Raw genomic sequence first — 24,236 nt, forward strand, 5'->3', positions numbered from 1 at the left:
GCAATCAATCAATCAATCAATAGCAGAGCACACAACACGCATCTAAGTGAAGCGTGTGGGACTTCCCTGGTGGTCCGATGGGTAAGACTCCCCGCTCCCAATGCAGGGGGCCCGGGTTCAGTCCCTGGTCAGGGAACTAGATCCCACATGCATGCTGCAACTAAGAAGTCCGCGTGCTGGAACTAAGACCTGGCGCAGCCAAATAAATAAATAAATATTTAAAAATAAATAATAATAAGTGGAGTGTGTCAGGGAGGGTGTCTCTCTCTGCTGGCAGTAGGGTGGACCGGGTGACCCTCCACCAAATGAGAGCATTAGTCTTGATTGACGAGGACCTGACATGCCCACCTTCACCCCAAGGGGGGTCTGTCCGTTCTGAGCCACGGACACCATGCAAGGACAGCCAAGTGCGCCTTTGCCAACATTTTCTCCCTGAGGCCCAATGCTCCCTTTTCTCCAGTTATTGCAGCCAGAACATCCTGCCCATCCTGGGGTTGTGAAATGCCACACATGATGTACCGGGGCAGCTGGTGTGTGCTGCAGGTGCAGGGTACGTGTGACAGAGGACAGAGGCTTTCCGCCAGGGGACACGGGTCCCTGGGGACACTGGAGCTGCTGAGTCAGCCACGGGGCCTGCGGACCCCGAGGAGGGTGATCCACGGGCGGTGATCTGTCAGTCGGCTAACATTGACCCAGAGCGTTTTTAAACATCTCTGCAATCCTGTCTCAGTGTAGGATACTCTGCCGTATAATACTACATTGGAATTTAAATTTCTAACTTCTAACAAGTGTTCATTTCTAATATAAATTTTTTTTTTTGCCGCACCTCCCGGCACTGGGATCTTAGTTCCCCTACCAGGGATTGAACCCACAGCCCCTGCAGTGGAAGCATGGAATCCCAACCACTGGACCGCCTGGAAGTCCCTCTAATATCAATTTAAATCAGTATTTAATCTCTGATTTTGGATTCTATTCCATAGGGCAGGGCTTTTCAGGGTCTGATTCCACCTCAGGTGACACAGAAGACATGGTGGGGCATCGACCCCCAGGGCCCCCATAGGATGGGTGGGGAGGCCCACATTCTGGGCCTTGTTCTTTTATTTATTTTTATTTTTATTTTTTTTTTGCGGTATGCGGGCCTCTCACTGTTGTGGCCTCTCCCATTGCAGAGCACAGGCTCTGGACGTGCAGGCTCAGCGGCCATGGCTCACGGTCCCAGCTGCTCCGCGGCATGTGGGATCTTCCTGGACCAGGGCACAAACCTGTGTCCCCTGCATTGGCAGGCGGACTCCCAACCACTGCGCCACCAGGGAAGCCCTGGGCCTTGTTCTTTTCTGACATTGAGAGCATCCCGGGGTTCGGGACAGCCCGCATCCAACTCAGTCTGGTCTACCTCAGCACAAACCTCCCCCCACCTGGAGCCCTAATCGGTTCATGAACCCCACCCGTGTCCTTTGTGCCCCCAGCCCTGGGAATACCCACCCGTGGATGGGATCCACCACAATGGCCCGTGGCTTGGAGCCTTTCTCTTGGAAGAGCGTCTTCCTCTTCACACCCTTGGTGTCAGCCACTGAGACGGTGCCCAGGATGGAGTCAGTCCAGTATATGTTGCTGTGGATCCAATCCACTGCCAGCCCATCGGGGGCCTGGAGATCCTCGCTGATGACAGTGTCATAGGAAGAGAAGCTGGAGGCTCTGTTGATCTGGGCGCTGAGGGGAGAGGAGGAGAGTGTCAGCTCCAGGGGCCCTCAGTCTACTCAGGGACTGGGGCTGCACGGGGTGGGGCCCAGGCTCACCTGTAGATCTTCCTCTGGGACAGGTCGGACCAGTAGATTTTGTTGCTGGCCACCTCCGTGTCCAGGGCGACCACGTTCTTCAGGTTGGGAATGACGCTGGCGTACTCGCTGCGGTCCAGAGTCATCTTCCTCACTTCGTGGCGGTTGGTGAAGAAGAGGTAGGCGATGGTGCCTGGGGAGCCAGGAAGGGGAGTTCAGGAGAGTGAAAGGGACCCTGGCCTCCACTGTCACCCTGCAGGGTCTGACTGAATCAGGGGAGACACCAGGATGCCTGCCTGGGGTATTAACAAAGTGGTTCTGATGTGGATCGGGGAGGACACGGTAAATGACTCACTTCAAATGCAAACTAACCAGCCCACACCCCGCCACATCCTTTATTGGGGTCTCACACTCTTGCCCACTATCTACCTTCCCTAGTCACCCCAGGGACAGGTGCCAGACAACAAGGGCCAGCGTCTATTCCCCAGAGACCACTGAAATTATTCAAACTCGCCTGTTCCTTCCCACAGAAACCACAATAAAGCCTCTCCCACAACCCCGGTTTGGTCTGTTGGCCTCACCATAGCTGAATAATAGTAAAACCTACATTTGAAAACATCTGGGCCCCAGCATTTTACATTGAAGAACGTAAAGATGAAGAAATGATAACAGCAAATGTAAACAAAGTGATTCCTAATGTCAGGGAATTCTGCTTAGTGCTTTTCCTACGTTTTTCTCTCATTGACCCTCACCCTCCTAACAGGCAGCGGCTGTTGTCAACTCCCTGTACAGATAAGGGAATTAAGGCTCAGAGAGAAGTGACTTGCCCAAGGTCACACAGCTAGTGGGTGGTAGAGCTGGGATTCGAACCTGGTTCACTTTGACTCTGGGGGCTGTGCTATAACCATGACATCAATATCCACCAACACACCGAGCCTTCTACAACTGACCCCCTCAGAATATCCCTTCCCCACGACACCATTCCAGCTGGGATGGCATCTGTAGGGACCTGACCCTACAGAATGGGATAAAAATGAAATCTCAAATCCTGGAGGGCTTCACACATGGGGATGTAACAGAGGGAAGCCAGGGAGCTGTCAAAGGGATGATGACTGAGAGGCCCTAGGGGAAACAGCTCTAAAATATTTCTGCAAAACTGGCCCTCATTTGGAATCACACTGCAAGAGCAGAACATGACAGAAGACAAAGGATGTTTGGGTGACCTGTCAACTTCACCAGGACAGCTATGCCTCCAAAACCATGGGATCCCTCGATCTAGGTGATTCTAAGAATTAGTGCATGGTTGCAGTTCTAACCTAAACGTCAGGTAGAAGAAACTCAGTGATTTGTACTATTTTGTTTCATTATGAACAATTATATTTTGGTCTCTTTTCAATGGATTTACTTTTTTTGATATAAGTTCCTTTAGCTGGAGGGGGTGCAGGCTGTTCAGGCCATGGCTTTCCACTTTTTGTGCCCTGAAGCCCCTCATGGGACTGGGGGCTACAAACCATCCCCCACGGGATTGATCTGCGTCTTCAGAGAAGCCGGACAGGTGTGGGCAGCTCCCTAGCCCGATTCCTAACTAGGCTGTGGTGTTCACCTACCAGAGGCCTCCGGAGCAGATGGTCTACCCCCAGGTCACTGCAGTCGGTGCAAAGTTCAGATGATAAAATTCCCCACCACGTTCGTTCCCCGTCCCGCCGCCTCCCTGCACTCACCCACGGCCTTGCAGGCCTTGTTGTGGGGCTCCAGCTGGAAGCCCTCCTCACACTGGCACTTGTAGCTGCCCTCGAGGTTCACGCAGAGCTGGCTACAGGCGTCTGGGTCCTGACACTCGTCGATGTCTGCAGGATGGGACACAGAGAGATTTGGGGCATCTTCCCCACGGGGTGCAGATGGAGCCATGGGCTCTGACCAAAGGCCGTGCATCCCAGTGGCAAATGGGGGACAGCTCATCAAATGGGGGATAGCTCATCCCCTCTGGGGAAGACCTCCAGGGCCAGGGACTCTGACCAACAAAATCTTGGAAACAGCCAAGTGTCACCTCTAACAGTGACCCCGACCTCACCATTCACCTCAGGGCACAGCCAGCAGGGTCAAGCTGAGTCAGCTGAGATTTCTTTCTTAATTATTAATCCCCAAAGGCCAGAAGCAAGTCTTCCCTGAGAGCCAAGCTGGCGACAGTTGGCCCGTGCACCTGGCCTCCTACCAGCCCTGTACAGAGGGGACAGTGCCCACGCCCACTTAATGGATGGGAAAACTGAGGCTGAGGGCTTGACCTTCCCCATGTCCAGGGAAAGGGCCGGGGCTCGGGAATCACCTTCACATCTGTGCTTGTCCACCAGCTGGAAGCCCTCAGGACACAGGCACTCGTAGCCGATCTTGAGGTCGTTGCAGATGTGGGAGCAGCCGCCCTTGTTGTCCAGACACTCGTTGGTCCCTGTGCCAGGTGGGGGATGGGGACCGGTCACACTCTGGCCTCCAGCCACCACTCTCCCGCCACCCTGTGCTATTTCGCCGTCATCATTATAATCACCATAATGACTGTGCAGCTGCAGTACCATGACTCCTAAGAGGACTCAGTCACTGTCACATGGGACGCCATGGATGAACCACGAGGATGTTATACTGAGTGAAATAAGCCAGGTATAGAAGGACAAATACTGCACTATTCCACCTCGAGGCCCCTGTTGGAGTAAAATTCATAGGGACAGAAGGTAGGATGGTGGGTGCAGAGGCTGGGGGAGGGGGAGGGGGAGTTAGTGTTTAACGGGGACAGAGTCTCAGTTCTGCAAGATGAAATAGTTCTGGAGATGGATGGTGGTGATGGTTGCACGACAACGTGACTGTACTTAAAACACTACTGAACTTCACTAAAAATGGTTAAGATGGTAAATTTTTATGTTTTTTTAACCGTAATTACAATTTTTTTAATTATAAAAAATAAAAGCCGGGGCTTCCCTGGTGGCGCAGTGGTTGAGAGTCCGCCTGCCGATGCAGGGGACCCAGATTCATGCCCCGGTCTGAGAGGATCCCACATGCCGTGGGGCGGCTAGGCCCGTGAGCCATGGCCGCTGAGCCTGCGTGTCCGGAGCCTGTGCTCCGCAACAGGAGAGGCCACAGCAGTGAGAGGTCCGTGTATCGCAAAAAAAATAAGAAATAAAAGCCACATACAACTTCCTACAGTTACATATATTAACCCATTTAATCCTCCCTACAACCCTAAAGGCAAGGGAACTACAGCTGGGGAAACTGAGGCACGGCCAGATTAAATGACCTGCCCAAGATCACAGCACTGGACTCGAACCCAGGGCACTCGGCTCCAGAATCTATGCTCTTACCCTCTGTACCAGGCATGGGCCAAATCCAGCCCTCCACCTGCTCTTACACAGCTAAGAAGGGCTTTTACATTTAAAAATAGTTGAAAAGAAAAATAAGAATCGAAAGCAAAATGGTATTTCATGAAAAAGTTCTATGAAATTCAAGTTTCTGTATCCATAATAAAAGATTCCTTGGAGCACGGCCCCAAGCTTTCATATGCACGTGTATGCATTTGTATGGCTGCTTTTCTGCTACAATGGCCAAGTTGAAGAGCTGTGACACAGACCTTATGGCCTATAAAGTCCAAAATATGGGTCATAGCACTGCTAAAACTACATGCATTGCATCATTTGATCCCCAGCAGCCCTAGGATGTGGGAGCAGTTACTGTCCCATTTTACAGCTGGGAAAACTAAGGCTTAGAAGCCAATCCACTTATCCCCAGCACCCCCTCTACCATCTGTCTCACCCCACAGCACTTGTGGGCCTGGGTGGGCCAGCCCCTCGCAGCACCGCAGCACCCACATCTGGGTCCCACCCCTGCTCTGCCAGCTGCCCGCACCCCAGGGCTCACCACACTCCTTGAGGGGTTCGTCCGACCAGTCTCGGCAGTCCCTGACGGAGTTGCACACTTTGTCCAGGGAGATGCACTCGCCGCTTTGGCACTTGAACTTGTTGGGTCCCTCACACAGAGTCACTGTGAGAGCCACAGAGGAGGATCAGGTGCTTCTGAACAGCAGGAGCCCACTTAGTGCTTTTTATTAATATGATAGCTTATTCATGCAAGAATTGATGCAAACGTATTTGGTAATAAAACAGAATAATTATTGAACACCTGTGAAGCCTCCACTCAGCTTAAGAATTAGAATGTCACCAAGAGCAGGGGCTGGGAAACTCTGGCCCACTGCCTGTTGGTTTAAATAAAGTTTTATTGGCACACAGCCCTGGCCATTCATTTACATACCGTCAGCGGTGGATTTCATGCTATAATAGCAGAGTCCAGTAGTTGTAATTGAGACTATGGCCCACAAAGCTGAAAATACTTACTATCTGGCCTGTACCATTGGGCCCTGACAGAGACTATCATAGTGGTCTTTGCCATCCCATCCCCCTACTCTCTGCTACCCCCAGAGGTAATGATAGTCTTGAATTATGGGTTTACCATTTCCTTATTTTTTCATTAATCATTCTATCAAACATGTATGAATGAACAATATATTGTTGAATTTTGCTTGTTTTTGAGTATGATATAATAACTGTACCCAGTAAATTCCTACAACTTCCTTCTTGCTCCCAACCACAAGATTATGAGGTTTGCCTGGGCTGCAGACAAGGGCTGGAGCCTCATTTTCTCAGCTGTATGGTATTCCACTATGTGCCATTTAAAATTATTTCCATATACCCCTGTTCACAGCAGCACTATTCACAACAGCCAAGGGGTGGAAGCAACCCAAGTATCCATCCACAGATGACTGGATAAACAAAATGTGGTCCATCCATACAATAGAATGTTATTCAGCCTGAAAAAGGGAGGAAATTCTAACACCTGCTACAACATGGATGTACATTGAAGACATCATGCTCAGTGAAATAAGCCAGTCACACAAAGACAAATACTGTGTGATTCCACTTACATGAGGTCCCTAGAGGAGTCAAATTCATAGAGACAGAAAGTAGAATGGTGGGTGCCAGGGGCTGGGGGAGGAGGAGGGGGAATGAGTGTTTCACGAGGACAGAGTTTCAATTTGGGAAGATGAAAAGAGTTCTGGCAATGGATGGTAGTGACGGTTACTTAGCACTACTGAACTTGACCCTTAAAAATGGCTACGATATAAAAAAAATAAGGTTAAGATGGTAAGTTTTATGTTATAGGTATTTTACCACAATTAAAAAAATATTTTGGGACTTCCTGGGTGGCACAGTGGTTAAGAATCCACCTGCCGGGCTTCCCTGGTGGCGCAGTGGTTGAGAGTTCGCCTGACCTGCGAGCCACAGCTACTGAGCCTGTGCTCTAGAGCCTGCGAGCCGCAACTACTGAGCCCCTGTGCCATAACTACAGAAGCCAGTGCGCCTAGAGCCCATGCTCCGCAACAAGAGAGGCCTCCGTAATGAGAAGCCTGCGCACCACAACAAAGAGTAGCCCCCACTGGCTGTAACTAGAGAAAGCCCACGCACAGCAACGAAGATCCAACGCAGCCACAAATAAATAAATAGATAGATAAATAAATGAATACGTATATATATTTTTAATTAATTCTACTGCTGATGAACATTTGGGTTTCTTCCAGTGTTTTGCTGTTAGGACAGTGCTGCTCTGCCTGTTCTAGAGCTTCTCTCCCAGTGCAAGTTTCCCAGGAGCAGAACTGCTATGTCGTAAATTCAGCAAAGTGCTTTACATGGAATCGTACTGTGCATGTAACTCTGAGCTCAGGGACATGAGCTCTGTACACTCTGACCGCATTAAATCTCACAGTCCTGAAGTAGGTGCTTACTTTTTGCCCATTTGGCAGATAAGTGGACGTGAGGCTCAGAGAGGTCAAGTAACTTGCCCAAGGACACACAGGAGGCTCCTCACTTGTCTGGGATGCACCATGCTCATCCCCCTACATCTCCCCATGGCCCTGGACCCTGGCAGGACAGAGCTTACCATTGATGCAGCCCAGCTCGTCGCTCAGGTCCTTACAGTCATACTCCCTGTCGCACTGCCGGCTGCCGTGGATGCAGGTTCCATCCAAGCACTGGAACTCGTCAGGCCGGCAGGTGGCCACGGCTGGGAAAGACAGAGCCAGGTGTGGAAAATAAGAAAGTGGGCAGGAAAGCACCCTAACACAACTGGTTTCTTAGACTTTTCTCCAGTCTGTCCTCGTATGCAGGAAATTCATTAAAAAGCTGGCAGACCCAACAGGCCATTCTCTGCAGAAAAGCAGTGATGTGGTCCCAACCCAGACAGAGGCACGGCCAGGTAAGCTATGATAAATCATATCAATACCACTGAGTATCATACAGCCCTTCAAATGACTCACACCGCAAACGTAAAACATGTTTCAGTTGACACTACCTAAAAAGGCCATTACAATGAAATCTTGGCGGACACACGTGATGACTAGAATAGGGTCATTCTAACCACGGTCCAGACCTTGACCTCCAACAGGTTTTTGCTTTACCCTAATTCATTAAGCTCTAAGCTTAAGTTTTCTGCACTTTCCCATGGGTTACATTTCACTATCAAAATGTTTACAATTTGAAAATTCGATTTCAGGAGGTCAGTGAAAAAAGATGATAAATCTATGGGCAGAATGATCCTCCCCATCCACCTTTTTAAAAATATGCAAATGGACTTCCCTGGTGGCGCAGTGGTTGAGAGTCCGCCTGCCGATGCAGGGGACACAGGTTCGTGCCCCGGTCCGGGAAGATCCCACATGCCGCGGAGCGGCTGGGCCCGTGAGCCATGGCCGCTGAGCCTGCGCGTCCGGAGCCTGTGCTCCGCAACGGGAGAGGCCACAACAGTGAGTGGCACGTGTACCGCAAAAAAATATATATAAAATAAATAAAATAAAATAAAAATATGCAAATGTCTGGAGCTCATTATTTTCAAGTGGATACTTGCTCTGCTGTGACCTAGGTAAAAGAGGAGAATGATCCTATTTTTTGTTTTGCTTTGTGTATTTAGAATGATCCTATTTTTAACCCCTGTGTCTATCTTTGCATTAAGGAAAAAAATACAACTGAACATAACTCTCGCAAAACATGCTCTCTGATGAGAGTTCATATGGTGGGGTGATCAGGGATGGGTTTGGGTTCACAGGTGTGTGTCCTCAGAGGGTTACTCTGCCTTTCTGTGCCTCAGTCTCCTCATCTGTAAAGAATGAGGGAAGCATGCTCTCACAAGTCATGGGGATTAAATGAGTTTGTGTTTAGTTTTATTTGTTTATTTACTTATTTATTTTTTATTTTTGGCCTCGCCGTGGGGCTTGTGGGATCTTAGTTCCCCAACCAGGGATTGAACCCCGGCCCTTGGCAGTGAAAGAGCGGAGTCCTAACCACTGGACTGCCAGGGTGTTCAGTTTTAGAACCGATCGATCACATACAAAGTCTTCAACTGTTTTGTTTTGCCTTATTTATTTTTTGGCTGCGCCAGGTCTTAGTTGTGGCATGTGGGATCTTCACTGCCGCAGGTGGGATCATGCGGGATCTTCATTGCAACATGTGGGGTCTTGAGTTGCGGCACGCAGGATCTAGTGTCCTGTCCAGGGACTGAACCCGGCCGGGTGCACTGGACCCCACATGCTGGAAGTCCCTTCAATCGTTTTTAAAAGGTGTAAGAAGTTTTTAAAAAGTCTAATTACGGGACTTCCCTGGCAGTCCAGTGGTTGAGACTCCACGCTTCAAATGCAGGGGGCACAGGTTCGATCCCTGGTTGGAGACTAAGATCCCGCATGCCATGTGGGGCGGCCAAAAAGGAAAACAATAATAATAAAAAAATAAAATGTCTAATTACACCTATACAGCGATTGCAACTCTGAACACTGTGCACGTGGGCAAAGATGCCAAAGAAACAGAAAGACGAAGACAACCTACATCACTAGCCGTGCAAGAATGGCCCTGATTCAGGGTGCACTGACTCGGGGCCACGTCTTCATCACAGTCGCCACTAACCACCTGTGGCTATTTAAGTTTCAATGAGTTAAAATGAAAGCAACCTAAAGAATTCCATCTTTCAGTGGCATCAGCTACACTGGCCAGCACTCGTGCACTGGGCAGCATCACAGCAAGTTCGATTGGATGGCACTGGATTCTAACCGAGGTCCGCAAAGGCCGATGCTGTTGCCCCATCTGCAGGGGAGGAGACCACAGCACAGTGGTCCCTGGCCAAAGGTCACACAGCACAGATGACACCAGCCAGGCCCGGAGCCCAGGATCCTTTCTGGACCCAAATTATACTGCAGGTTGCAGTTTGCTCCCCTGGGCAAAAGGGATTAATTAAATAGGTGTTCCAGACTGAGCACCCTTTGGAGGATAGCTTGTCCTCCATGTGACTGGAAAGACTCGAACATGAAATGGGACCGATTTTCTTGCTATGAGATGTGAAACCATTCAACCACCTAAAGGCACTGCCCCTGCCCCGACTTGGGGGAGCCTGGGGACAGATGAGGGGACCCGTGCGGTGCCCCTACCACAGTTCTCCTCGTCAGACTTGTCCTTGCAGTCGGGGTCGTGGTCGCAGTGCCAGCTGGAGTGGATGCATTCGCCGCTGCGACAATGGAACTCGAGGGCCGAGCAGGGGTTGTTGCCCTGTGCGGGGTCCGACGGCTGGGGGCTCCCGCAGTGCTGCGGCCACTCGTCCGAGCCGTCTTCGCAGTCGGGGTCGCCGTCACAGGCCCAGAGCTCGGGGATGCAGGTGGCACTGTTGCACTGGAAGCTGGCAGGGCCGCAGGTGGGCGCAGGGCAGGACACCTCGTCTGAGCCATCTAAGCAGTCCAGGTCCGAGTCGCAGACGAACTTTGGGGCGATGCACTTGCCGTCATTGCAGCGGAACTCGTCCTGGGAGCACGTCTTGGGGGCTGCGGGGACGGACGGGAGACGACAGCCCAGTCAGCAGGGAGCCTCCCACCACATCCTGACACAAGCCCATTGCACAGATGCAGACACTGAGCCGAGGAGAGGCCAGAGCCCAGTGGTCAGGAGCTCAAGGCAGTGGTCAGGAACCCTGAACATGGAACCGCTGCCCTGGCCGGAAGACTGTCCAGCTCCTGGGCCCCCTCTGTGCTTCAGTTCCCTCATCTGTTCGTGCCTTAAGGCCTTGCTGAGGACTTGGGGTATAAAGCTCTCACGTTGGGCTGGGTACATGGGAAGCAGTATGAGTCTGCACAACGGACTTCCCTGGTGCTCCAGTGGTAAAGAATCCACCTTCCAATGCAGGAGATGCGGGTTCCATCACTGGTTGGGGAACTGAGATCCCGCATGCCGGGGCGGGGGCAACTAAACCTCCGCACCACAACTACTGAGTTCGTGAGCCTCAACTAGAGAGCCGGTGTGCTGCAAACTACGGAGCCCACGCACTCTGGAGTCCGCGTGCCACAAGTAGAGAGAGAAAACCCACACGCCACAACTAGAGAAAGCCTGCGCCCAGCAACGAAGACCCAACGCAGCCAAAAATAAATAAATAAAATTTATTAAAATGTTCCCCAGGGAGCTGTTTCATCAGATGACCACTAACCAAGGTTAGACGTGCATTTCTAAGGTAAATGTAAGCAAACACTCACTTTTTGGGTCTTATGGCTTGTGGGATCTCAGTTCCCCGACTAGGGATTGAACCCTGGCCATGGCAGTGAAAGCCCAGAATCCTAACCACCTGGCCACCAGGGAACTCCCCGTTTTTAGTTTTTTTTAAGACTCTCTTAAGGGTTTTTATATTTTGTGAACTTGAAGATTTGATGTGATCTCAGTTATTTAAATTTTCCCCAGGATTTTTTGTTTTTTAAAGGGCCTTATTTTGTTAAAAAAAAAAAAACCTATGCAATTGAAAATGAAATTATAAACAATGAATAAAATCAAAGAGACAAGACAGAACCAGCTGCAAAGTGCCTTCCCCTCCAAGACTCTCGGCCTGTTTCTTCACAGAAACCTCAGTTTGGGGAACAAACTCCGACCTTAGCCAGGAACCCAGTCAGGTCACTTGGACTAAGCCAGGACCCACAGGCCACCAGGCCAGTGACTCCACTTACGACAGCCTTCCTCGTCTGAGCCGTTCTCACAGTCCGGCTGGCCGTCGCATCTCCAGGACTCAGGAATGCAGCGATTGACATGGCCCCCACAGTTGAAGTCCCCCGTCTTGCAGGTGACAGACACTATGGGAGAAACAGGATTCAGCCTTAACCCAGAGGGAAGACCAACCTGCCTCGCCAGTCCGAGCTTTGCAAGGGAAAAACCCAGAGTTTTCTGACAGGGAGTGCCGAGCCCACTTTTCTGAGTCAAAATGAAGGACATTTAATGGAGCTTGTTTAAAATTAGAAGCTAGGTGCTGCAAAGGTTTTGGAACGAGATGGAGGTGGTGGTTGTACCGCACTGTGAATGTATTCATGCTACTGAACTTTACTTTTTTTACTTTTTAAATTTTTTTGGCTTTTTAAAAATTGAAGTATAGTTGATTTACAATGTTGTGTTAGTTTCAGGTGTACAGCAAAGTGATTCATATATATTTTTTTCCATTACGGTTTATCACAGGATATTAAATATAGTTCCCTGTGCTATACAGTAGGACCTTGTTAATCTATTTTTTATATAGCAGTGTGTATATGTTAATCACAAACGTCTAATTTATCCCTACCCCCTCTGTCTCAAACTGATCACTTGAAAATGGCTAATTTCTGTTATGTGAATTTCACTTCGATTTACAAAAAAAAAAAAAAAAAAAAAGAGGCTTTAAAGGAAAGTTTCAGTTCCAGTAATATCTTCTGTCTCCATTTCCCAATTCACAGCTGAATACATCAATACACTGGCCAATTTCCACCGAGTCTGTCATCCAGTATCATCAAATCACTTTGCCGTACAGCAGAAATGTTTATTTATTTATTTTTTAAAAAGTGGTTTTTGTTGTGTCATGGCTTGCCATGGCCAGAGAGTAACCACTGGGCCGCCAGGGAAATCCCTGTACAGCAGAAATTAACACAACGTTGTAAATCAACTATACTTAAATTTTAAAAAAAGAGTGAAAAAAAGGTTAGGACGCGTGTCACGCCCAAAGGGGACTCACTGCACGTCTCCTGGGACTCATCGGAGCCATCCTGGCACTCAGCGTTCCCGTCGCAAACCCACTTGTAGGAGATGCATGTCCCATCTCGGCACTGGAACTCATTTCTCCCACATTTGTCTTCCACTGAGAGAGAAAGAAAGGAGAAGGAAGGATCAGGGTCAGGATTAGAAACGACCATGCTCCCTGTGTCTATTTCCTGCCAACTGAAGAACGAACCAGAAATACAACCTTACTATAACAGTCAAGTTCCCAGGAAATGAAACAGGCACAACAAATTAAATTTCATGAACTGAAATGTAAGTATTGTGGAGGATGCAAATAACACATCCAAAAGAGAGATTTGTCCCCAATATGAGATTTTGGCATCATGGTTGTTGAGACCAAAGTATGGATCCATTGGTCTATGGGAATAAAATATTAGAAACTGGGTGTACATTAACAAAGAAAAGAAAATTATTTCGCATATTACAAATCTGTATTGGAAACAGTACCAAGGAAAATTGAGGCTATAAAAGCATTAAGCTGGAGGAAAACTTGAAAAGCTTTCTCTAGTAGGTAGAAAGGAACTATAAAGAGATAAAAATTATGAGAAATTATTAATGTAGAGGTCAGTGAGCAGAGATCCAGCAGAAAAGATAATCATATAACTAAAAGTCAGATCAAAAGAAATGGGACAGACACAGTAACAAAAGATCTAATCAAGAGAAAACTTTCCTTAGGAAAACGAAGACTTGGATTTTGAGATAAAAATGAGGACAGCGGGGCTTCCCTGGTGGCGCAGTGGTTGAGAGTCCGCCTGCCGATGCAGGGGACGCGGGTTCGTGCCCCGGTCCGGGAAGATCCCACATGCCGCGGAGCAGCTGGGCCCATGAGCCATGGCCGCTGAGCCTGTGCGTCCGGAGCCTGTGCTCCGCAACGGGAGAGGCCACAACTGTGAGAGGCCCGCGTACCGCAAAAAAAAAAAAAAAATGAGGACAAAGTAAGTGTTTGGGAAGTTTTCTAAAATATATGATTTTTGCACTTTGGAAAAGAGAACAAAATAATATTGACTGCATTTAGTTTTAGGTATCATGCTTTGATTTAGAATGCATTGTTATTTGTGAACTACGATCAAAGCAAACTTTTATTGGTTGGTAAAACCTAGTACTAATCCTTTAATCTCTAAATATAAACTTTGATCCCCTTTGTAATCTAAAGTAATGCGGCCAATAAAAATTATGATCTGGTTCATCTTAGGATAAGGAAATAAGATCAAAAAAAAAAAAAGAAGCTAGCAGGATTTTCCTGATTAGTCAGATGTTCTGAAGGCAAATGGTATGTAAAATAGAAGTTTTAACTGATGGCTACATTTCTTATATTTTTCATTACCTTTGTAAGAAGATTAAGAATGTCTTTTCTTTTATTAATTTATTTTGAATGTTAGCCATAACCAAATCAAGAGTTTAATGGTTTGTGCAAAACTTATTCATGAGCTCATCTTGCACAAAGGCAATTAATGAATGCATTGTCTGGGAGAAAACTCCAGACAAAAAGAACAGAAGACAGTAGATCCTTTAATGATTCTTCTCATGGGAGAAGTCTCTCCTTCCTTCATTCTGGATATGGGAGAAGAAGATTCAAGATCTTACACACTTTGGGGCTTTTTATGTATTTAGATTTTTTTTCCTTTGATATTCTCTTTAAACACCCAAAATTTGTTTTTATCCATGGTGGTATTGCCTAGAAAACGTGAATCATCTACACTTAGTCTAGTAAATGGTTACAGGTAAATTAAAATTTTGTTGCCTGGAAAAGAAAAAAAAAAAAAAAAGAATTTCCATGAATAATTCTTTAGCTCTGAGACTACTGAAGAATGTTTCCAAGTATCTGTTCTCCTCCTCCTTCTCCATATTATAAAGACCTTCAAGTTTTAGCTGGGCACACGACCCAAAAGAGGATCTATAATTTCCCAATTTTCCTTGCAGCTAGGTGTGGCCATGGGACTGAGTTTAAGCTAATGAGCTGTGAGTGGATGTAAATGAGCAAACTTCCCGACCTTAGATGGCAGCATTGACAAGTCTATTCCTATTTTTTTTAAGTCTTTACTGAATTTGTTACAATAATGCTTCTGTTTTATGTTTTGGTCACGAGGCATGTGGGATCCTAGCTCCACGACCAGGAATTGAACCCACACCCCCTGCACTGGAAGGCAAAGTCTTAACCACTGGACCACCAGGGAAGTCCCAAGTTTATTCCTATTAATGAGCATTTTGCCCCTCCTACCCTCAACGTACAAGATAAAAAGAGACCTAATCAGATATGATAGAAGGTCAAGCCAAAAAAAAATCAAAATGATCAAGGACGCCCTTTGAAATGTGGCCTTCTGTGCCCAATTGCTAATGATTAACCTTGCCCTTAATACTCAGCCATAAAAAAGAATGAAATAATGCCACTTGCAGCAACATGGATGGACCTAGAGGTTATCATACTAAGTGAAGTAAACCAGACAGAGAAAAACAAATATCATACAATATTGCTTATATGTGGAATCTTAAAAAAAAAGATACAAATGAACTTATTTACAAAACAGAAAGAGACCCATAGACACAGAGAACAGTCTTATGGTTACCAAAGAGGAAAGGGGTGAGGGACAGATAAATTAGGAGGTTGAGATTAACATATACACACTACTATATATAAAATAGATAACCAACAAGGACCTACTGTATAGCACAGGGAACTATACACCTAATATCTTGTAATAATCTATAAGAGAAAAGAAATTGAAAAAGAATCTGAATCACTTTTGCAAAAAAACACTTGCTCTGACTACATCATGATTTCAGATTTTAACTAACTATAGCAGGAAGCCATCACGAATAACAAGATATTTTTAAATGTTGTGTGTCTGATTTTTAATCTCACCTTTTTAACATTTCTGCTTTTCTGTATATTTATGGTTTGTAAGGTACATCATACACTAGTACAGTATATGATAAATAATTATATTAGGGAGGACTTCCTCAAAATTTTTTTAACCAATGAGGGTATGCGATTAAAAGAGTTGGGAGACCAACTGGTTAAGACTAGGATCAAAGACTTTAGGGCCCAAATGTGATGTGAAATACTGGATTGGATCTTGGAAGAGGAATGGGTCATTAAAGAAAAAAATGGATGAAATCCAAAGAAAGTCTGGAATTCATAGTAATATACAAATGTTAATCTCTTAGTTTTGACATGTACTGTAGTATGTAAGACGTTAATATTGGGGGAAAATGTATGAGGGGTATGAGAATTCTCTGTAATAACTTTGCAACTTTTTTACATTGAATATAATCCCAAAATAAGAAGGTAATTTTTTTCCCAAGTCATTGAGGTGAAAGATGACTGCAGTTCATTCTTTCTTTCTTTCTTCCTTTGTTTCTTTCTTCCTTCCTTCTTACCTTTCTTCATTAAATATTTTTGGCTGTGTTGGGTCTTCATTGCCGTGTGCGGGCTTTCTCTAGTTGCAGCGAGCGGGGGCTGCTCTTCGATGCGGTGCATGGGCTTCTCATTGCGGTGGCTTCTCTTGTTGCGGAGCACAGACTCTAGGCATGCAGGCTCAGTAGTTGTGACCCCCGGGCTTAGTTGCTCCGTGGCATGTGGGATTGTCCCGGGCCAGGGATCGAACCCGTGTCCCCTGCACTGGCAGGAGGATTCTTAACCACTGTGCCACCAGGGAAGTCCCCACTGCAGTTCCTTAAAATGAACAATGAATGTGAATAAAGATTTGGGGAGCATCAGTGGGGAAAAAGTCTTTAGGGCTGGAAGGCATGTGAAAGCCAGACCTTATCATGATGAAGGAAGAGCTATGAGTCTCCAACTCATCCCATTCTTGACCAAAATGGAAGTGTGGTCTCCATCTAAGTTAAAGTCAAGACATAAGGTGGCAGGGAGGTGAAGGTGGCCCACAGCCGGAAGGAAACAAAAGAACATGCCTGGATACTTCTTTTCCAAGCTCACGGATGTATGGCCGGTGTTCCCTACACACATCCCATTTCCTTTCACACACACCCATCTGCAAGACATCTGTTTTCCCCATAAAATGCCATCCTGAAACCTCTATAAACAAGGAAGAGGGAGGCCCTGAGGTCACCAGATTTCACCAACTGTCCCCACTCCAAAGCAGTGTGAATTACAGTCTTATGGAAATGGCATTCTCTGCCTCCGTACTGGATCTGGTAAAAATTTCACAACCTCAGATCCCAAATCCCTGCAGTTCCCTCTACTGCAAAGCCCCCTCCCAACTCCCACCTGTTTGTTTGGCTAACAGTTCAACTTTGAATACTTATTTATTTATTTTATTATTTATTTATGTATTTTGGCTTTGCCAGGTCTGAGTTGTGGCATGCAGGACCTTTTAGTTGCAGCATGAGGGCTTCTTAGTTGCAGCATGCGGGATCTAGTTCCCTGACCAGGGATTGAACCTGGGCCCCCTTCATTGGGATTGCCGAGTCTTACCCGCTGAACTACCAGGGAAGTCCCTAACAGTTCAACTTTGAAGCTGATCTTCCCCAAAACTGGGTTTGGCACCGCCGTGAGCCCCTAAAACACCCATTTCTCATTCCTAACACACAGTATCGAAAGCACCTGTTTATTGTGTATCCCCCAGCCTAGACTTAAACTCCTTGAGAGTAAGGAATGTCTTTTTCATCGTTTCAGCATGAAACCATCAGAGCCCAAGGCCTGACACAGTCACAGTAAGATTTGTTCAATAGGTATGCCAAAAATCAGGGCCGGGTCCATCATCTTTGCCGGGGAAAGATTTTGGAAAAGTGGAACTCTTCCACATTCCACCTCTTAGGAGGGCAACAGGGCAGAATCTGTCAAAATTTAAAGTGCAAAGTCCCTGGGACCCAGAAGAAATATTAACACAGGTGTATAACAATGTCAAGTTCAAAAGAGGTCCAAAGCTTTTTCTGTTTATTTTGGCAGTGCCCGGCGGCATGCGTGATCTTACTTCCCCCACCAGGGATTGAACTCATGCCCCCTGCAGTGGAAGCTCAGAGTCCTAACCACTGGACCGCCAGGGGAGTCCCTAAAACTTTTCTTATAATAGAGAAAAGGGGGGAACAATTGGTGGTATTATTTATGTATTTAATTTATTTTTGGCTGCATTGGGTCTTCATTGTTGCGTGAGTGCTTTCTCTAGTTGCTGCGAGTGGGGGCTACTCTTCGTTGTGGTGCACGGGCTTCTCATTGTGGTGACTTCTCTTGTTGCGGAGCACAGGGTCTAGGTGCGCAGGCTTCAGTACTTGTGGCACGCGGGCTCTAGAGCGCAGGCTCAGTAGTTGTGGCACACAGACTTAGTTGCTCCGTGGCATGTGGGATCTTCCCTGACCAGGGCGCGAACCGGTGTCCCCTGCATTGGCAGGAGGATTCTTAACCACTGCGTCACCAGGGAAGCCCAGTGGTATTTTAAAATATGACCACAAATTCCATGACACTCCCTCCAAAAGGTGAGCCTAATTCCCCACGCCTGGCGTGTACTCAGGACTTGTTTCTAATATATAGAAAAAGGCAGACGTGATGAGGTGTGCCTTCTGACCCTACATCATGAAGCCACCACAGCCTCCTCCAGAATCTCTTGGATTGCTTACTCTGGGGGAAGCCCTTTGCACACGCTGAGGTGCTCCATGCAGTGAGTGCCTGAGGCCTTCTGGGAAAAGCCACTGAGGACACCATCTTGGAAGGGAAGCTTCAGCCTCCATAAAGCCCTCAGATGACTGCAGCCCCTGCAAATATATTTTTTCCTGGGGTATCTAGATGGCAACTTCATGTGAGATCCTGAGCCAGAACCATCTGGCTATGCTGCTTCCAAATTCCTGACCCACAGAAACTTGGAGATAATAAATGTGTATTGTTTTCAGCCACTAAGTTTTGGGGTAATTTGATATGCAATAGACAATTAATACATAACCTAATTTAAGAAGGTATGCCTATATTCAAATGGAACTATGTAGCCACACATGCAAAATGGATACCTAATTATAATGCAGATCCTTCAGAGGCACTGAAAAAGGTGATGTCAATCATCCTACGTTGTGACACTGTTGGAAAGCTGTCCACGGTATTTTGCTAAATGGGGAAAAAAGCAAGGGGCAGAAGAGTTTGTAATAGTGTTCAGTGTGATCCTACTTTTGGAAGAAACAAAGTCTTATCTGTGCTTCTGCATAGGAAACAGTGGCAAGGGGCCTTCTTTAATTCATTTCAGGTTGTTTGGTTTTCTTCTAAGAATGCTTTACTCTTGAGATTCTTTTTTTTTTTTTTAAACAAAGGAAGAAAATGATTAAGTGAAAGAACTAAGATATCAGTCAGTGCCTATCCCTGGCATTAGCCCTAATTCCCCTGATTCAATAAACCTCCCTTTTTGTCAGCTCTTGGTGGCTTTGGTCATTCCAATGGGGGTTGACAAGGCCAGAGACCTCTGGAGGCCCTTGAACATTTCACTCAGCCTTGAACCCAATCCTGAGCCTGGGTTGAGGGCTATGGGGGTCAGGGGCTCTGGGACCCAGTTTGAAAACCACCTTCCTGGAGAAATGGGACACCATATGCTGTACTTTATCACTCTCCTCTGGCTTCCTTTGGTAAACAGTTCCACTACCCAGATGAGTGTATTACATTTATACAAGAGGGAGGAAACCTTTTACTGCAGCCACAGAATGCCAGCAAAAGGTAAGATGATGGTGGATGACTTTCCATGGCCTGATTCCAGCTGTCAAGGAATGTTCTGCATTTTTAGGACTTTTGGAGAGCCTTGCAAAAAGATCATCTTTCACTGCCCTGGAGTCTATGGAGCACAATGAAACTAACGTTTGGGTTGCTTTTCCTTGTAAAAGCTATTCTTTAAAAAACAGCTACTTACTTATTTATGTATATGTACATGTGTGTATATGTATGTATTTGAGTTCTCAAATATGCATGCACGGATGGAGAAACTTGATTTGGCATTTCTGGTAAAGGGATCCATGGGAGAATAATGTATCCCTTCATCCATTTCTACTTTGCTGGTTCACCCAGCACTTTTGTGTAGACTCCCTGAGAGGCAGTGTAGTGAGGTGCTCAGACAGACAGGCTTGGGTGTAAATGGCTTTCTGGGAACTTTCTGGGAGGTGAGTATTTCTCTAGATCCTAATGAGAGGTGGTTACATAGAAGTAAATGTTTATCACAACTCACTGAACTCTTTACTTATCTGTCCATTTTATAGTATGTCAATTACACCTCAATTTCAAAAGGGAAACTCTAAGTCTTCAAAGATCACATCCAAGGTTCCTGCCAGAGGTTAGGAAACCAGTCAGGTGAGATTAGGAGGGCCACAAGGAGGCTACAGGTGATGAAGATAGAAATACAAAGAGCGTTGACAAGCATCAACAGAACTTGGTAACTGAACTACAAGGAGGCCAGGCTGGAGGTGGCCCCAGTGGAGCCCATTCATTCAAGAGAAGTGAATGAGCTGAACTTTGGAATCTACTGCTATCAGAACACAGACTGATAAATACATTGCCCAGCTACGGAGCCAAAGAGGATATCTCCCTCAGAGTTGCCTCTACAATACACCCCACACCCCACTGACTCACAACCGAACTGTGATCATGCCTGAAAAAGGAAATGACTCACTTCTAGATCCTGGCACACAGGGTAGGCAACAAGCAATCGGAATTCCAGGACTCTCAGAAAAAAGTAAAAAAGGAAGTTCAGGCAAGGGGCATTCTCAGTGAGGATCCCGGAGGAGGACCTTCTGTCATCCCCTCTCCCAACCAGGCGAATGCAGTTTTGATTACCACTACTAATCCACTTTGCACAAGGAATCATCTTACACACAAAATGTGCTCCTGGAAAGGTTAGAACTATTAAAACATCTTAAGGCCCTTTAAAGAACAATAACCCCCTTCCCTGGATAACAAGCCTTCCCCTGGCAACAGTTAATCAAATATTTGCTTGTCATAGACACCTGAAGACCCCACCAACAGGAAGACCCCACTACTACCTATTTCTATCTGAACAGCTGGCCGACAGCTCCAGACAGTGTTTAAATGAAAAGTGAATGGATTTCACCATTACAGGGAATGGTCAGCTGGGAAATCAATCCCATAGCCTTGCTCATGGGGACGGGGATGAGGAACAGTGAGCACCAAGGGACAGCACATCAGATGGGTGTCTCCACAGCAGGCAACACAGTCCTGAACAATGGGTCAGAACTAGGCCTGTTTCAAACACCACAGCCCAAAGAAATCACACCTCTTTCTTGTTTTCTCCCTGTTCCAGAAGCAAGATTTGGGTTTTCCATGTCAGTTTCATTTGAATTTCAGCAAAAGCAAACTGGAGCTCCCAATCCCTTATCTCTGGAGATGCCTAAAATTACATAAGCACTGCACCCTCCCTTAGGAAAAAAACCAGAAAAACTAAACTCTAGCCCTTAGACCTCTCCTGTCACGAATGACAAGTCAGGAACAACATTATCGAAACAGAAAAGGGGAATACACATTTCTGCTTTTTCTCCAGCACACAAATGAGGTGGTAAACACTTTCGATGTTTTCCTTCCTGTTACTGAAGACAGTCGTTGTGCAGGGAAATCAAAATAATACATGGAATCATTTTCTTGAGAAAGAAATGGCGGGAGCTAACAGACTCAGCGGAAAACGAACGAGACATCCTTTTACCAGTGCTCTTTTCCACAGGAGGTGTCGCCAAGGTATTTTCTCCAAGGGTGATCTCGATGGTAGATTTTGTTGCCTTTGGGGAGGGGTAGCCTGTTTCTATCACTGTTCACTGCTGGCTACTTCCACAGTGTCTTAGCAACACATGGTCTCTTTCCTGACAGCGGGGCAGAGTATGGATGCTGTTAATGTACTTAATGTGGAACATGAAAGGCCATCCAAGCACTGAGCAAAAAAGGCATCTAGAACTGGGTCTTGTCAGGGGAGGAACCCTACAGATAAGAGCAGGAATACTGTGGAAAGACAGAATGAGGCACATATTTCTCTTAAAGATTTGCAGTGCCCTGGAAGACAAATATGCTTGGCAATGATCAATGAATAACCCTGGGGCCTGCTGCCAAAGCAGACACAACTCTTAGCGGGACCACTCTACTTTCTGAGTTTGGATGTGTCCTTGGCATATTTGAGGCTCCACACACAGCTGTTAACTGATTTGGATCTGGCTAAGGGAAAGCATGCCGTTAAGATCCCAATTACTTCCATTCCCAAAGGAAACAGACAAGAAATTCCCTCCCCCTCGGGGGCAAACTGCTACAAATGTATGTGGTTGTGTTAACACCAGAGAAGATACTTAGTAGCTGCCAGCTCTCGGGAGCCTGGGGAACACACCAGACGATCAGCCTCCTTGAGACCCAAAATACACCAGATCCTCCGCCAGCCTCCTTGAGACCCAAAATACACCAGATCCTCCGCCACCCAGTGAAAGAGGAAACTGAAGCAAGCGACACATCTTGCTCGAGACTTCACTGCCATCATTTCCTCTTAGGAATGGAGTGGATCGCGTGTGAAATACAGGCTAATCAAGTGTCTCTTGACCAAGCCACGCTCCCTTTGCTTCACACAACTGAATGGCCGAATTATTACAGTAATCCTCTACCATGTGCAACCTCCCTTCCTCTCCTCCCAGAGGACACCGATGTGTCACAGGTACTGATTCCAAGAGTTCAAAGCCACCTCCCTGCCAATAAAAAGGAAAAGCTTCCTGCATCCTGTTAATCAGACAATCCCAATCCTTTTCTAGGCCCAGCTGGTCGTAAGTAGGAAAAGGACCATTTCTCTATTTTCCAGAGCGAGGTCAAATGCCTCTGGGAGCCAGCAGACAACTCAGGATGGTGCATCAACTAGCCTCTTGCCCAAATCTAAATTTCAAACCCTCTAAAACGAAATGCTGTCATGTGGGCAGCACAGCTGAACCCATTCAGCGCCTCTGAACAAACACGTTAACCCGAGGGCCATGAGGGTGGCCTGGGGGGCACGTCTGCGAACATGTCCCGGGCGGGGTGGGTGAGGGCGGCCCCCGAGGACAAAGCGGGGACGAAGGCCTCGCCACAGAGGGGAAAACTGAGGCCTTCGCCGAGGGGGCCGCGGCGCTCGGCGGGCGCCTCGGCCACGCTAGCAGAGCTTCTCCAGGGGCCCGGGACGTGACGCCTCCTTTGTGACAGAAGCTGGGACCAACCTGAGGAATCTCCTTGGACGTCCTCACCGAGAACGAGGTGCGCCGCTAGTCTTGAGCCTGCCCCGCCCGGCGCCGCGCGCGCCTCCGCAGCCACCGCTTCCCATTGGCCAAGGGGAGTGGCTCGAGGCTCGCCTGTTCCAATGGCGCCCTATGGGAGCTCGGGGGCGGGGCTGAAGGCGGTGGCCTTGGGAGGAAGTGTGGTGCGGGGTCCGCGCTGGACGCGTTCCTCTCCGTTCCGGGAGCCAGCAGCGCCCTTGAGTCGCACAAAGCCAACTTGCCCGCCGCCGTAACCTCTGAGGGTGAACCGGCGCAGGGGCGCGCCCGCAGACTACCCTGAGCGTGCAGCCAGGGACCAGGCTGAGCAGCCGGGTTTCGGGTCACTCTCACCCCTAGAATAACTCTGGGAGGGGGTCCCTCCCCCCATTGGTGGAGACCCGCGTACCCGGCTCTAAGACAAGAGGGTATGCAATCGGGTGGAGACTTGTGGGGAAAGTCGCATCCCGCATTCCCCTGACTCCCCAGACCCCTCAGACCCTCCCAACCCTCGCGCTCCCCTTAGTGCTCCCTGCAGCCATTTGAGAAGGATTTCGTGCCATTTTCCCACAAGTCTTCCAAGGGTGGAATGATTTTTCGTTCTCTTACCCTGCAAAAAGAAATTACCAAGGGGCTCTCCTAGTTCGCAGGCTCACCCCTACCCCGCGCGAGCTTCTGGAGCCAGCCTTACCTGCACCCGCAGTCGCAGCGATGAGCAGGGCGACGGCCCAGCGCAGTCCGCAGCCCGCAAGCCTCATGTTCCCAGCCTCTGCCTGTCACGCCCCGGGCCGGGCTGCTGTCCGCTGTGTCCGCTCTGTAAACCCGGGCTTCGCGCGGCCCTGACGCGACTGCACGCGGGGCCCCAGTCATTTGCAGCATTTCAATGTGAGGTTTCCCGTAGAGGGAGGAGTTTGCAGTGGGGTGATTTTCAAACATCTTCACCTCACTGCGAGAGGAGGAGTTTCGAGAGGAGGAGTTTGGAACGGCCGATGTGACATGGGCTCCTTAACCCGTGAAGCCCTGACTCGGATTCCAGTCCTTTCCAAAGCCGCTTCGGGACAGGCTGCCGGATGTGTCCCATTTGGGTAGCCCCTGAAGAGAGGAGTCGCCGCCACGCCCACCCCCAAATGGAAATGCGCGTCTCCTGAAGGATCTCCCT

The 24,236-nt window shown here is 47.8% G+C and overlaps 1 protein-coding gene across 3 annotated transcripts in view; it reads right to left on the minus strand.

Moving 5' to 3' along the window:
• LDLR (low density lipoprotein receptor) overlaps positions 1-23,980 on the minus strand; it is a 35,240-nt gene extending 11,260 nt beyond the window's left edge. For 2 of the 3 annotated variants that reach the window (XM_024745936.1, XM_024745935.1), the window contains exons 1-10: positions 23,769-23,968; positions 12,852-12,974; positions 11,824-11,946; positions 10,273-10,659; positions 7,746-7,868; positions 5,673-5,795; positions 4,099-4,218; positions 3,497-3,622; positions 1,797-1,968; positions 1,483-1,710 (exon numbers count right to left, since the gene is read on the minus strand). In XM_024745936.1, coding sequence (XP_024601704.1) covers positions 1,483-1,710; positions 1,797-1,968; positions 3,497-3,622; positions 4,099-4,218; positions 5,673-5,795; positions 7,746-7,868; positions 10,273-10,659; positions 11,824-11,946; positions 12,852-12,974; positions 23,769-23,835 — 1,592 coding nt within the window. In that variant the 5' untranslated portion in view covers positions 23,836-23,968. Of the gene's footprint in view, positions 1-1,482; positions 1,711-1,796; positions 1,969-3,496; positions 3,623-4,098; positions 4,219-5,672; positions 5,796-7,745; positions 7,869-10,272; positions 10,660-11,823; positions 11,947-12,851; positions 12,975-23,768 lie in introns of all 3 variants that reach the window. The other variant, XM_024745937.1, reaches the window with a different exon arrangement.
• Positions 23,981-24,236: the final 256 nt, after the last annotated feature.

Source organism: Neophocaena asiaeorientalis, unplaced genomic scaffold (genome assembly GCF_003031525.2).
Source record: "Neophocaena asiaeorientalis asiaeorientalis breed wild unplaced genomic scaffold, Neophocaena_asiaeorientalis_V1.1 scaffold357, whole genome shotgun sequence".
NCBI lineage: Eukaryota > Metazoa > Chordata > Mammalia > Artiodactyla > Phocoenidae > Neophocaena > Neophocaena asiaeorientalis.